This window comes from Vidua chalybeata, chromosome 2, assembly GCF_026979565.1.
Source record: "Vidua chalybeata isolate OUT-0048 chromosome 2, bVidCha1 merged haplotype, whole genome shotgun sequence".
NCBI classification, from domain to species: Eukaryota; Metazoa; Chordata; class Aves; order Passeriformes; family Viduidae; genus Vidua; species Vidua chalybeata.
Window position 1 is genome coordinate 1,563,707 of NC_071531.1, and position 15,552 is coordinate 1,579,258.

Genomic DNA, 15,552 nt, shown 5'->3' on the forward strand with positions numbered 1-15,552 from the left:
GATGAGGGAAATGTTTTACCCAAATGTCTTTTTTTTTTTTTCTGCCTGTTACGTGCCCTTAAAATATAAGAGGAAAGATGTGAGAGCATTTTCACAGCCTTGAAAAACTGTGCCATCCTTAGTGATGGCTACAAAACCAAATATTTGAGTAAAATGTGGTTTCTGATGAGTGAATGCACAGAAACCCACAGCGATTAAACAGATTAATCGCCAGGGATAATGAACTTGGCTTTTCCTTTCCTTTTCAGTGTTGGACATACCCAGAGAGGTTGGACCCCAAAATTTGGTTGCTGGCAATAAAAACACGGGAAACACTGGGAAATTCCAGAAAAGTGTCAATAAGGACACAGGGGAATGTGGTGGTGACCAGTTCTGTATTTCCTCATCCTGTTCGCACCAGGGAGAGCCAAATTAAACCTCACCTTCAGCATGAGTGGAGACAAAGGAGAGGCACAGACGTAAAAAATGTTTGATTTAGAGTCTGAGAGCTGCCAGCTCCCTGTTCCTGTGAATCCCTGATTTTTTAGCTTCCAGGGTGGGTGGGTTTCAATTCTGAGGGCAGAAAGGGCTGTGGCAGAAAGGAGGTTGTGGTGTCCCACAGGACTGGCAATGTGGTGACCACAACAACCTCACCTTGGTGGCCACAACCTCACCTTGGTGGCCACAACCTCACCTTGGTGGCTACAACCTCACCTTGGTGGCCACACTGAGCTCGCCTTGGTGGCCACATTGACCTCACCTTGGTGGCCACAACCTCACCTTGGTGGCCACATTGACCTCACCTTGGTGACCACATTGACCTCACCTTGGTGACCACAACCTCACCTTGGTGGCCACATTGACCTCACCTTGGTGGCTACAACCTCACCTTGGTGGCCACACTGAGCTCGCCTTGGTGGCCACATTGACCTCACCTTGGTGACCAAAACAACCTCACCTTGGTGGCCACATTGACCTCACCTTGGTGACCAAAACAACCTCACCTTGGTGGCCACATTGACCTCACCTTGGTGGCCACAACCTCACCTTGGTGGCCACAGCCTCACCTTGGTGGCCACATTGACCTCACCTTGGTGACCACAACCTCACCTTGGTGACCACATTGACCTCACCTTGGTGACCACAACCTCACCTTGGTGACCACATTGACCTCACCTTGGTGGCTACAACCTCACCTTGGTGGCCAGACTGAGCTCGCCTTGGTGACCACACCAACCTGACTTCTGCCACTGGGCTGAACTCATGGAATCATCAAATCATGGAATGGTTTGGGTCAGAAGGGACCTTAAACTCACCCAGTGCCAGCCCTGCCATGGCAGGGACACCTCCCACTGTCCCAGGCTGCTCCAAGCCCCTGTGTCCAGCCTGGCCTGGGCACTGCCAGGGATGGGGAATCCACAACCTCTCTGGGCACCCTGTGCCAGGGCCTCACAAATTTCACAGGGATGAATTTATCCCAAATATCCCATCTAACTCTGCCCTCCTTCATCTTACTACCATCCCCCTCTTCCTGTCACTCCATGCTTTTTGTTAAAATTCCCTCTCCGGGTCACCTGGCCCCTCCTGGCTCCTCCAAGCTCCTCTCCTCTCCCTCCCTGCCGTGTTTCCACTCCCAGCTCCGTGCACTTTGGTGGTCCAGTCACAAGGCAGATGTGAGAGCTGTAATCAATTACGATTTTAACTGAGAGCTGTAATAAATTAGGGTTTGAGTCGCACAGAACGTGCCGAATGGATTCTGCAGCAGAGCTACTGCTCAGTGATGTGGGACTTTTTTTTTAGGGTACTGAAGAGGTGAGAGTCCAACTATAGAAATGCTACAACCAGGGGGGTCTCTGTATTTCTGTATTCAGCAGCGTCTCCAGACTTCCAAAATGTATTTCTGATAGAATTTGGATGTTTTCTGTCTTTTTTTTTTTTTTTTTCAGAGCAAACTCTGGAAATAGAAAGGATATTCCATTAAATGAAAAGCACAAGGCCATGTGTTTTAACAGAAACATTCTGGGCTTTTGCTGAGATCTCTTGAAACACTCCCTATTTTCTGCACAAAAACGACCTCATTGATAATGGAAATTCTTCGATTCTTTTCAATACCAAAGTGCTACTGCATCCAACTCAAACAAAGAAGCAAAATCATATATATATATATATAAAAAGAGAAAACTTGAAAAAACAAATGGTTTTAAATAAGTCCAGCTGTTTTGCTGCCTGCAGCCAAGGATCTTTTTAATTTGAATCCTTTTAACTTCTTTATTTTTTTTCTTTTTTTAAACATCAAACACTGATCTAAAGTCCTGCTTTCAAATACTCTCTGAGTTGACCTGCAATTGTTTCTCTGGTTTGAGAGGTACATTAAATAATAATCAGCTCATTTGGGACGCACACGTGTCAACATCAGCAGTTTGGAGTTAAGGAGTAGTACAAGAGCTGCGTTCAGAGCAAACCCTCAATAAAAATAGTGCCAAAAACGTTACAGTGACATCTGATACGTTTGTGCTGGGACGACGGGCAGCGGTGACGGCTCCGTGCTGAACCTGCTCGTAGTAAAACCCTTGCAAGATTTACTACAGGGCACAACATTGGCTACACCAACTTTAAATACCTCTTCTCCCAGGAGATGCAAGTGGAAGGGTTGTCCAGGCCCCGGCCTTTCTGGAGCTTTCCAGAACAAGCCCTGTCTGGGAAGGGATGTGTTTGCCAGCAGACTGGAACGTGGCTTTTGTGCTGAGCAAATCTCACCCAGACTCCATCAGAGCCAGGACTTCCCCCTTGCCATGGGAATCACAGAGCCAGGGAATGGTTTGGGTTGGGAGGGATCTTAGAGATCATCCACCAAAATTGCCATGGGCAAGGACACCTTCCACTGTGCCAGGGTGCTCCAGCCTGGCCTTGGGCACTGCCAGGGATCCAGGGGCGGCCACAGCTTCTTTGGGAAGGGCCTCCCCACCCTCCCAGGGAAAAATTCCTTCCCAATTCCCATCCAGCCCTGCCCTCTGGCAGTGGGAAGCCATTCCCCGTGTCCTGTCCCTCCAGTGGGCAGGTATTTAATTAGGGAATATTGAATTTGCCTTAGGAAGTATCTACATCCTGATTGCTGATCCTGAGGGTCACCACAGGTGACAAAGTAGGAGGAGGGAGAGATGACTCCACCACTTGGAAAGGTACAGAAATTCCCAGGGATTTTGGTGCCTTCCAGCAGGAACTGGGCACCTCAATGCCTTTGGGGATCTAAGCTGAGTAAAACGAGAGTGAGATAATTGTAAACAACATTTATAGGGAATTAAGAGGTCACTTTTGCCCATCGTTATTCCAGCCTTTTTCAATGTGAGAAATTTGACTTTGGCTGCTACCAAAAAAAGGCAATTGCTGATATTTTTTTTAAACACAGGCATATTTAAATAATAATAGTATCAACAAATAAGAAAAGTCTAAATATCAGGCATAAATATCAATGAACTCATCAAAGAAATACAGTAGTTGAAAATGACCCAAGGCTGTAGCCGTTGTGTTAAAAAAAAAAAAAAAAGTCCAAGAGATAAAAAGTTAAATTAACTCATTGAAAAAGGGGCTGATTCTTTCAGTTGACAAAGCAAGAAAGAAGCAAGCATGATTAAAACAAAAAAAAGAGCAAAATCTTTTTTTTTCTTTAGCGATTTATAAGGTGCCAAGAGAAATAAAACAAATTAGATGCAAAGCAGGATGAGCTGCATCCTAAAAAAAAAAAAAAAACCAAAACAAAAAAAACCACCAAAAAACCTAAACCCAAAACAAAACAACAACAAAAAAAACCACCCAGTAATAAAAATTTCCATGTTCTTTGGAATATACAAACAAAACAAAGAAAAGAAAGAATGAAGTCCAACATATAAAACCTCTCATTCACAGCATTGCTAAAACAGAAGCGTTCACAGTTTCCCTCTGGGAATCTTCCTATACTTCCTTACACTTAAGATGTCCCTAAGATGCAGTAAACTCGCTAAGATTTAGTTTTGTTTTTTTTGGTTTTTTTTTTTTTTGTATTTTTTTGGTTTTTTTTTTTTTTTTAAGGTTCTAAGTCTTAAAAATAGAAGTGAACCGAAACACTCTTTCAGGGCTGTGGAGACCTTCAAGCCCAGGCACGTCGGGAAGCCACAGGCCTGGAATCAGGCTGGATACCCTTCTACCCACCCTCGCTACCTCTGCACCACCAGCTGGGCCGTCCTCCTTTCCAGAAGCTCGTTCTCCTGCCGGGAATTCTTTGCCGGAGCGACGCGGCTCCACCAGGGCCTGGGCAACGAGAGCCACCACCCCTGGGAGCGCCAACTTCGGGAGGGTTTGCTCCTGAAACTCACGGATGAGCGCGGCAGGGCCCGCAGGGAAGTTTCTGGGATCCCTCCGGGCGCCGGGAAATGGGAAGTCCGTTAGTCCTGACCCTCGAGCTCCTCCCGACCTCCTCAGTACGGCCTCCACACGGCCTCCTCCAGCCTTGCCGTGCTGGCCATGTTGGTGGGCGAGTTGCTGTGGCTCCCTTCGGCCTCCACCACGTCGCTTTGGTTGGGCAGGTTGGGGTTGAGCAGCGCGGAGCCCGTGGAGGCGTTGGTGCAGGGCGGGTGGATGCGCGGCGGCGAGCGGTCCCCGCCGGAGATCATGGAGAACTGGTAGGAGCCGGCCGAGGTGCCGTAGTACAGGTGGTAGGAGGGGGAGCTGGTCTGGAAGGGGCTGCCCTGAGCCTGGGAGGAGCCGGGGTAGGGCGGCGGGAGGTACGTGTGGTATCTGGTGGCCGTGGACATGGCCGACATGCCGATGCCGATGCCGGAGCTGACGGGCGTGGGCGTGTAGGTGAAGGCTCCCGGGTAGTGCATGCGAGGGTCGGAGATGGACGGCAGCGCCGGGAAGGAGCGGTCGATGCCCACCCGGGGGTCGCTGAACGCCGTCAGGTCGGACGCTCCTGGGGGGAAGGGAAGGGAAGGGAGGCGGAGGGATTGTTATGGGATCCTCAGGATTAATTAAGTCAGGAGGAACCTGTGAGATCGTCGAGGCCCGGCTTGCTCCGTGCCCAGCTTGTGGCCCGGAGTGCCACGTCCAGCCCTTCCTTGGGCACCTGCAGGGATGGGCACTGCAAAGCTCCCTGGGCAGCCCCTGCCAAGGCCTGAGCAGCCTTTCCATGGGAAATTCCTGCTGCTGGCCAAGCTGAGCCTGCCCTGGCCCAGCCTGAGGCCGTTCCCTCTCCTCCTGTCCCTGTTGCCTGGGAAGGTCCCCTCTGAGCCTCCTTTTCTCCAGGCTGAGCTCCTTTCCAGCTCCCTCAGCCCCTCCTGAAGCTCCAAGCCCTTCCCCAGCTCCTTACAGAATTCCCTGTGGCTGGAAAAGCCCTCCCAGCCCATGCAGTGCCAGCTGTGCCCACCTTGTCCCCAGCCCAGAGCTCTGAGTGCCACCTCCAGGGGACACCTGCAGGGATGGGCACTGCAAAGCTCCCTGGGCAGCCCCTGCCAAGGCCTGAGCAGCCTTTCCATGGGGAAATTCCTGCTGCTGGCCAAGCTGAGCCTGCCCTGGCCCAGCCCTTGTCCTCTCACTCTGAAATGCTCCACAGGAGAGTCAAATCCTGCTCTGCTTCGTCTGACATCCATGGAGTTACCTCTGGTCCCATCCTCTCTTTCCCTGCCCGGATTAAACAGGAGGAGCAGATCCTCTTGAGGAAGGATCCTCCTCGTGACTCAGGTTAATGGAAGGTCTCATCCCCAGAGCTGGCAGCTCTGCCTGGTTAAGATAACAACAATAATTACAGAAAAAAAAAAAAATTCCAGAAGAAAGACAACTTCTCCTGGCAGCCAAGGCGTGGAGTCTGCAGCAGAGGAGCCGCGTGCTGAAGGAAATACTCCTGAGGAGCAGCAGAGGGAAAACAAAGCTCTTGGCTCTCCCCAGATTCCAAGCCGGAGCAGACTGAGTCTGGGATTCTTGGAGCAAACACACTCCAGAGCCAAGCTGTGAAAGCTCCTCAGGACACATCAGCCCGCCTCGAGGAGCTCCTCTTAATTTCTTAATTTCTTAGAAGAGCTCTGAACTTGCTGTTTGCTTCCTTCAGAATTTGCCATCCATTTTTTTTTTTTTTTTTTTAATGGAAAATGAATGGGAACACATTTCATTCCCCTAAACCCCGTCACCTTTAGGTTTAACATGGGGAAACACACGATGGGATGGAGCAGCAGGAGCTTTGGAGGAGGCAAGGCTAAGGTGGCATCTGCCAGATTTTAAATGTTACCTCCACACCTCATTCCTGAGAAACTTCCTAAAACTGCCTGGATACATCGTTAATCAGAGGAGGGTTCGTTCTGCCCTGGCAAAAAGCAGAGTAATGACATTTAACGTCAAGATGGTTCAAATGTATCCCACACTGTTGTTTTTTCCTTGGAGACACCAGGTCTTGAGTTGGGAGGGCCTAAAATCCTCCTCAGATTTGCTCTTTGTTCTGCCAAGGAGAAAATTTTTTTCAAGTGTGAGTGACAGAAAGGGTTGTGACGGATTTTCCCAGGAATGCTGAATGACATTTAATGTAAGGAATTAGAACAGGAAAAGAAGGATGCTGATGTGGGAACAAAACCTTTCTAGGTTCCTTCACAAGGCATGGAGAAACTCTGCCAGCTCCAAGGAAAATCCCTGTGGCCATGGGCAGAAAAATCAACTCTGTGGAGAAGGACCTGGGGGTCCTGGTGGAAAACAAAGGGGAATTCTAATTTTTTGAGTTTTTGATTTCTAATTCTGTGTAAATAAAGAATGAGAAATTTTACAGACTTTTTTTTTAAAAAAAAAAAAAAAGAAGAAATGGCTCTTTCTGAAAAGTTCCCTGTGTTTTCAGCCCTCTCTACAATGCACTTATCACCCAGACCTAAGAAATAATTTAGATTTGGTGTGAGGCTTCCAAAGCAAGCTCTACATGACAACAACAGAGCAGGCTGGAGCACGTTCAAGAGGTTCCCTGTGATCTCAGGAGAAGCCCTGAGCCTTCAAACGAGAGCAAGATGTGGAGTTAAAGGAGGGATTTTTGCAAAAGCTCTATGCAAATTAGAGTGATATGGCTCTCACTCATTTATAGAAAATTCCTGCTGCTGCGCACACGGCTTGGTTCAAGATGTGCAGGTCAGGGACAGTTAAACTGGGTGGAATCGGGGTGGCTTTCACTCCCATTTTTCTGGTGGCTTCTCAAACTCTGCAGGACGATTTGATGGACGTGGAATACAAGAAATTCCAGTGCAACATCTAAAACGTCCGACCCCACCATCCTGCAGCCAAAACCTGCCGTGCTCTGCTCTGGATTTAGAGGGAGGGAAGGAAACTGAGCTGGAATATCTTGGAATGTCTCGGAATGCCATCCATTTCTTGGCAATCTAATTTTAATCTCTCCCTACACCTTCAAAGTGCTGCTTTCCCTCCTTTTCCCTTCTTTTTTGGCAATGCTCTGTTGGGCTCCCAACCCCAGGAGCAACCTGGGGTAGTGGAAAGTGGGGCTGGGAACGGGATGGGCTTTAGGGTTCCTCCCACCCCAAACCAGTTTGGGGTTCAGGCTGGACACCAGAGGGAATTTCCTCCTGGAAAGGGTGGCCAGGCCTTGGGAAGAGCAGCCAGGGAAGGGCTGGAGGTGGCACTCAGAGCTCTGGGCTGGGGACAAGGTGGGCATGGGGCACCGCTGGGACTCGATGACCTTGGAGATCTTTCCCAGCCCAGTCTGTGATTGGTTTATCAAACACAGCTCACTCGTTAAAATTCTCTTATTTCTCTGCTCTTCCCACAGATCCCCCAAAACTTGGAATGAGCTTCGCCCAGAGAGCTCCTGCAGGGCTGGGGCAGCACCTGGGCCACCAGTTTGTCACCAGGGAGTGTCCCCTTGGCATGGAGAATCCAGGGGTGGGGACAGGGCCACCAATTGCCACTGGGAAAGTGTCCCTTTGGTGTGGAGAATCCTGGGATGGGGACAGGGCCACCAGTTTGTCACCAGGGAAGTGTCCCCTTGGCATGGGGGCAGCAGGGGTGGGGCCAGGGCCACCAATTGCCACCAGGGAGTGTCCCTTTGGTGTGGAGGACCCAGGGGTGGGGACAGGGCCACCAATTTGCCACTGGGGAAGGTCCCTTCGGCACGTAGCGTCCAGGAATGGGGACAGGGCCACCAATTTGCTACTGGGGAAAGTCCCCTTGGCTTAGGGGCAGCAGGGGTGGGGACAGGGCCACCAGTCCCTTTGGCATGGAAGGACCAGGGATGGGGACAGGGCCACCAATTGCCACTGGGGAAGGTCCCTTTGGCATAGAGGACCTAGGGATGGGGACAGGGCCACCAATTGCCACTGGGGAAAGTCCCCTTGGCTTAGGGGCAACAGGGGTGGGGACAGGGCCACCAGTCCCCTTGGCATGGAGGACCCAGGGGTGGGGACAGGGCCACCAGTTTGTCACCAGGGAAGGTCCCCTTTGCATGGGGGCAACAGGGGTGGGGACAGGGCCACCAATTGCCACCAGGGAGTGTCCCTTTGGTGTGGAGGACTCAGGGGTGGGGACAGGGCCAGCAGTTTGCCACTGGGGAAGGTCCCTTTGGCATGGAGGACCTAGGGGTGGGGACAGGGCCACCAGTTTGCCACTGGGGAAAGTCCCCTTGGCTTAGGGGCAACAGGGGTGGGGACAGGGCCACCAGTCCCCTTGGCATGGAGGACCCAGGGATGGGGACAGGGCCACCAGTTTGTCACCAGGGAAGTGTCCTCTTGGCATGGAGAGTCCAGGGGTGGGGACAGGGCCACCAGTTTGCCACTGGGGGAGCGTCCCTTTGTCATGGAGAATCCTGGGATGGGGACAGGGCCACCAGTTTGCCACTGGTTTGGCATGGAGGACCCAGGGATGGGGACAGGGCCACCAATTTGCCACCAGGGAAGTGTCCCCTTGGCATGGGGGCAGCAGGGGTGGGGACAGGGCCACCAATTGCCACTGGGGAAGGTCCCCTTGGCATGGAGGACCCAGGGGTGGGGACAGGGCCAGCAGTTTGCCACTGGGGAGTGTCCCTTTGTCACGCAGGGCCCGGGGGCGGTGTCCTTACCTGAGAGGCGGCTGGAGAGCTCGGCCGTGAGCGAGGTCATGCCGCCGGCCCGGCCAGGTGAGATGGGCGTGGCCGGGTGCACGGCGGGCGTGGCGATGGAGCCCAGGTACTGGTAGGACTGGTCGTAGGACCAGGGCGGCGAGGGCTGCACCTGCCGGGTGTCTGCAAGCACAAACACACCTAAGGGACAGGGCCCGGCAGGCCAAGCAGAGGCTGGAAGTGCCCTGCTGACTCAATTTCAGCTCTGTAAATCCCCCCTTGTCAGGAGGACTTCAAGTGAGTTTCTTTCTGTAACATTATTTGATTTTATTTAATTTTTTTTTTTCCCCATGTGAAGCTTTTTTGCTGTTTCCCATTAATACCAGGCAGGAAAAATTACACACAGAATCACTAGGTTGGAAGAGACCTTTAAGATCATCAAGTCCAGCCCATGCCCTAACGCCAGAGAAGAAGAGAGGGAAAACCAGATTAAAATTTCCGAGGGGGAAACTCCTCCTCGCTCTTTGGGGCTGTGCGTTCACTGCTCTTTTAGCCAAAAATTGTCATGAAGGCCATCAAGGAGACCTCAGAGCCCACCCAGTGCCAGCCCTGCCATGGCAGGGACACCTCCCACTGCCCCAGGCTGCTCCAGCCCCAGTGTCCAACCTGGCCTTGGGCACTGCCAGGGATCCAGGGGCAGCCCCAGCTGCTCTGGCAATTCCATCCCAGCCCCTGCCCACCCTGCCAGGGAACAATTCCCAATTCCCAATCTCCCATCCAGCCCTGCCCTCTGGCACTGGGAGCCATTCCCCCCTTTGTCACTGCAGTTCCTGGGGGATGCAGGCTCTCTGTAAAACCACCAAGGGATTCTTCTCTGGCCACAGGACCAGTTTGGATGAGGTTTGGAACCAGAGAAGCCCAAAAAGGAGTTGGTCCAAATCAGTTGTCTCAACTCTCTCCTGCTTGTTTCATTTTGCAGGTGAAGTTGGGATTTTCTAATACCTCATTTTTGTAGAAATCAAAGTTTCCTCTCCCCTTTACCCACCCAAATTTTCCCCCTATTTTTAGCAAAATCTTTTCTATTTTCTTCAGCTTTACGAGCATCCTCCTGCAGCTCCTTTAAGTAAAATCTTTTCTATTTTTAGTAAAATCTTTTCTCTTTTCTTCAGCTTTACGAGCATCCTCCTGCAGCTCCTTTAAGTAAAATCTTTTCTATTTTTAGTAAAATCTCTTTTCTTCAGCTTTACGAGCATCCTCCTGCAGCTCCTTTAAGTAAAATCTTTTCTATTTTTAGTAAAATCTCTTTTCTTCAGCTTTAAGAGCATCCTCCTGCAGCTCCTTTAAGTAAAATCTTTTCTATTTTTAGTAAAATCTTTTCTCTTTTCTTCAGCTTTAAGAGCATCCTCCTGCAGCTCCTTTAAGACAATTGCCTTGGATGAAAAAAAACCAAATGCTGGATGATCTGCATGCAGATATCGAAGGGAAATTTCCCAAGTCTGAGATGAGGACTTTGATCTCCCATCAGAAAGCCCATCTGGAAAATATTTTTTTGTTGTTGTTCTTTAAGGAGATGAGTTTTACATTTTGTTTGTTCCAACTGTTTAGAAGGCAGGATTTATCCAAAACTCCCAGCTTCTCAAAAGCCACTGGTGAAGTTGCAGATTGAAGTTAGATTTTTCTGCTGAGTAACAAGTTCAAATTCAGACATTATTAATATTTAATTTTTTTTTTTTTTGCAGGCAGCCTTCCTTCAAAATAAAACCAGCTGACTGATGTTGGTAAAAAAGCGACATCCAGCTATGTTAAATGGGCTTTAGGAGGAACAAAAAGAGCACAAAACCTGCTGAGCTCTGGATTGCAGCATCACCTGGGCGTTAATTTATGGTCGTTAATTTATGGTCGTTAATTTATGGTCATTAAAGGGCCCAGGGAGGGACAGGAGGGAATCCAATCTCCAGGGGTGGCATTAAAATAAACACCCCAGAGCATCCCCAGCGTGAGCCAGGTCTGGGGTGACGCTGCAGCTTTCGGTTAATTCAGTCACTGCTCCCGAATTTCAGCAGGCAATCCATGGATTTCAGGGCCTCTCCCGAGTGCTGGAGTCCCAGGACCAGAATTCCAACAGGGAATCCCAGCCAGGGGATGGAAAGTGCCTCGTGCAGTGCTCCTGCCCGGGGAGCCCTGGCTGTGCTCTGCCACGGGCCCCTCTGTCACCCCCTTTCCGAGGGCTCTGCTCAGCTGCGTCCTGGAATCCCAAAATTCCTGAATCCTGGAATCCCAGAATCCCGGAATCCCGGAATTCCAGCATCCCAGAACACCCTAATCCTGGAATCTCAGAATATCAGAATTCCAGAATCCTGGAATCTCAGAATCCCAGAATCTTGGAATCTCAGAATCCCAGAATTCCAGAATCCTAAAATCCCAGAATACCAGAACACCAGAATCCCAGAATTCCAGAACACCAGAATCCTGGAATCTCAGAATTCCAGAATCCCAGAACACCAGAATCTCAGAATTCCAGAACACCAGAATCCTGGAGTCCCAGAATTCCAGAATCCTGGAATCTCAGAATCTCAGAATCCCAGAATCTCAGTATCCCAGAATCCTGGAGTCTCAGAATTACAGAATCCCAGAATTCCAGAATCTTGAAATCCCAGAATTCCAGAACACCAGAATCCCAGAACTCCAGAGTCCCAGAATCCTGGAATCCCAGAATCCTGGAATCTCAGAATCCCAGAATTCCAGAATCCTGGAATCCCAGAACACCAGAATCCTGGAATCTCAGAATTCCAGAATCCTGAAATCCCGGAATCCCAGAACACCAGAATCCCAGAATTGCACAATCCCAGAATCCCAGAACCCCAGAATCCCAGAATTCCACAATCCCAGAACCCCAGAATCCCATGGACACCAGTAAGAAGAGGCATGACAAGATGGGGGAAGCAGGATTTGTCACAGATTTACGGAACCCTGAGAGACGAGTGGGTTTAAATCCGGATTCTTTCTTTTAGTGCCCCTGAAATGAGCACCCCGGGATGGGTGAGGTTGGAGGGAGCCCAGGGGGTCACCGGTGCCACCTCTGGGTCACCCCGGAGCCAGGGGATTGTGGATACTCTGGAATATCCCAGGGAGGAGACTCCAGCCCCTCGCTGGGCTCTGCTCCAGCTCGGTCCCTGCCCAGGGCAGCAGTTCTGCCTCCTGGGCAGGAATTGCTGGGCTCAGCCCCTGCCCGGGGCTCTGGGGCCATGGCTGGGCCTGGAGCAGAGCCTGGGGCTGCTCTGCCCTCCTGCACACTGGGACACACTGGGACACACTGGGACACACTGGGACACACTGGGACAGACTGGGACACACTGGGACACACTGGGACACACTGGGACACACTGGGACAGACACACAGGGACAGACAGGGACAGACAGGGACAGACACACAGGGACAGACAGGGACAGACTGGGACACACTGGGACACACTGGGACACACTGGGACAGACACACAGGGACACACAGGGACAGACACACAGGGACAGACTGGGACACACTGGGACACACTGGGACACACTGGGACACACTGGGACAGACACACTGGGACAGACTGGGACACACTGGGACAGACACACTGGGACAGACTGGGACACACTGGGACAGACTGGGACAGACTGGGACACACTGGGACACACTGGGACAGACTGGGACAGACACACAGGGACAGACTGGGACACACAGGGACAGACTGGGACACACTGGGACAGACACACAGGGACACACTGGGACACACTGGGACACACTGGGACAGACTGGGACAGACACACAGGGACAGACTGGGACACACAGGGACAGACTGGGACACACTGGGACAGACACACAGGGACACACTGGGACACACTGGGACAGACTGGGATGGACTGGGACACACTGGGACACACAGGGACACACAGGGACAGACTGGGACAGACACACAGGGACAGACTGGGACACACTGGGACACACTGGGACAGACAGACTGGGACAGACTGGGACAGACAGACTGGGACAGACTGGGACAGACTGGGACACACTGGGACAGACTGGGACAGACACACAGGGACAGACTGGGACAAACTGGGACACACTGGGACACACAGGGACAGACTGGGACACACTGGGACAGACTGACTGGGACAGACAGGGACAGACACACAGGGACAGACTGGGACACACTGGGACAGACTGGGACAGACACACAGGGACACACAGGGACAGACTGGGATGGACAGGGACAGCCAGAACTCACAGAATCCCAGAATCACTGGGTTGGAAGAGACCTCCAAGAGCATCGAGTCCAACCCAGCCCCAGCCCCTCAGCTCAGCCCTGGCACCCAGTGCCACATCCAGGCTTTGTTAAACACACCCAGGGATGGTGACTGCACCACCTCCCCGGGCAGCCACTCCACAACTTTATCACCATTGCTGTAAAAAACTTTTTCCTGATACCCAACCTGTGTTTCCCTTGGTGCAGCTCGAGGCTGTGTGCTCTGGTTCTGTCAGTTCCTGGAGAAGGAGCCCAAGCCCAGCTGGGCACAGCCACCTCTCAGGAGCTGTGAGAGTGCTGAGGTCACCCCTGGGTCTCCTTTTCTCCAGGCTGAGCACCCCCAGCTCCCTCAGTGGTTCCTCACAGGGTTTGTGTTCCCAGCCCCTCTCCAGCCTCGTTGTCCCCTCTGGATGTGCTCCAGCCCCTCCATGACCTTCCCAAACTGAGGGGCCAGAGCTGGGCACGGCACTCGAGGTGTGCCCTCACCTGTGCCAGGTACAGGGGCAGAATGAGCTCCCTGCTCCTGGGAGACCCAGGGACACACAGGGACAGACTGGGACACACAGGGACAGACTGGGACACACAGGGACAGCCAGGGACACACAGGGACACACAGGGACAGCCAGGGACACACAGGGACAGCCAGGGACAGCCAGGGCTGAGGCCCCTCTCCCTGGGGCTCCTCTCCAGGCTGAGCAGCCCCAGCTCCCTCAGCCTCTCCTGGGCACGGAGATGCTCCAGGCCCTTGCTCAGCTCCAGGAGCTCTTGTCCCTGCTGTGCTGAGGAGCCAGAGCTGGACACAGCACCCAGGGGTGCCTCCAGGGCTGGGCACAGGGGCAGGGTCACCCCTGACCTGCTGGGAATGCTCATCCCAATGCACCTCAGAAGGAAAAACATCACAAAAGCTGTATTTTGACTAAAAATCAAATAATGAACCGAAATCTCCGGAAGAACGTCCACAAAAATCCTGGAAGCACCTGACCTGCCCCATCCATTTCCTGTTATCTTGACCTCTGGGGTCAATGCCAGCAGCCCCAGAGACCCCCTTTATTAATCCCCTCATCCCATTAAGTCTTTCTTAAGTGAAGGTTCAACCAACCAATCAATTTTCTGTCTTGGTACCTGCATTCCCAATCCCTGAACTCGCTCTTAAAGATTCCCTTTTTGCCATCAGCCTGGTTAAGGAGCTGCACTCTGCTCAGGGATGTTAATATAGTGAATTATAGATGTACACACACGAAAGCAGGTTGTGCTGATAACCCCAGGCATCACCCTCCCAGTTCTTTTTAATAAAAAGTGGAGAAAACCATCCCTGGAATTGCATTTTTATGGCCCAGTTTCAGTACCAAGAGGCAAACCCAGCTCCCAGTAAAGTTTGCATTTCCAGCTGCTGGATCAAGGGCCTCAAACAATATTTAATTTCGAGGATATCTGCTTTCCTTCAGCTTTCAGGTTTCCCAAAATTAAACTGGAATGGGTTGGAATTGAACCCATAAAAAAAAAAAAAGCAACAAAGTCTTTCCTGCTTTCCAAATAAAGAGGGCTCAGGAGCTGGTAGCTTGGCATGGGGAACTGAAGTGGTTCAAGTTAATCTGGTGAAAATCTGCTGCAAATAAACGGGAGCTGCTTCCCAACTTGGAATATCCGTGAAGACATTTCCAGGCAGAGCTACTTCAACACAACCTGAAGAGTTTTGGGTCCTCACAGTTTTCAAGCCAAACAGGATCCCCCAAACCATTGAAAAGCAGCTGAAAACGACACAAAACCAGGGAAGTTGGTGCCCAGCCCTCCCAGCGCTTCTCCCACTAGCGATTACTTTCCATTTCTGCTTTTTATGGTGTGAGAAAACGCATTTCAAACATGAAAACAGTTATTAATTGCACCCAACCCCTGCAGGGCCAGAATTATGGTGCAATAATTCACACCTCTCTGCGCAGCTCTCCCGTCCCCTTCCCTCCCGCCTAACACCCCATTAAGCACCGACTATTGAACCGTCTTTCGTGCCTCGTCTTGTTTTATTGCCCCGAAATCGCGGCGCTCTCCGGGCGCTCAGCAGCTGTAATTAACAGCTGTAATTAACCCGTGCAGATGTTGCGCAACCTTTAACGATTTAACCAAGCGCGCTCTGGGGGGAGGGACGGGGTGAAAAAAAAAAAAAAAAACCAACAAAAAACTACCGAGAGCGGGTCTCCCCTTGGCGGGGTGCTCGCTCCGGTTTCCCGGCTGGTTTCCCGGCTGGTT

At 51.5% G+C, this 15,552-nt stretch overlaps 1 protein-coding gene across 2 annotated transcripts in view; it reads right to left on the reverse strand.

Moving 5' to 3' along the window:
• Positions 1-4,079: 4,079 nt before the first annotated feature.
• Positions 4,080-15,552, reverse strand: part of RUNX1 (RUNX family transcription factor 1) — a 90,134-nt gene continuing 78,661 nt past the window's right edge. The window contains exons 5-6 of one of the 2 annotated variants that reach the window (XM_053934379.1): positions 9,044-9,205; positions 4,080-4,924 (exon numbers count right to left, since the gene is read on the reverse strand). In XM_053934379.1, coding sequence (XP_053790354.1) covers positions 4,431-4,924; positions 9,044-9,205 — 656 coding nt within the window. In that variant the 3' untranslated portion in view covers positions 4,080-4,430. The remainder of the gene's footprint in view (positions 4,925-9,043; positions 9,206-15,552) is intronic. The other variant, XM_053934380.1, reaches the window with a different exon arrangement.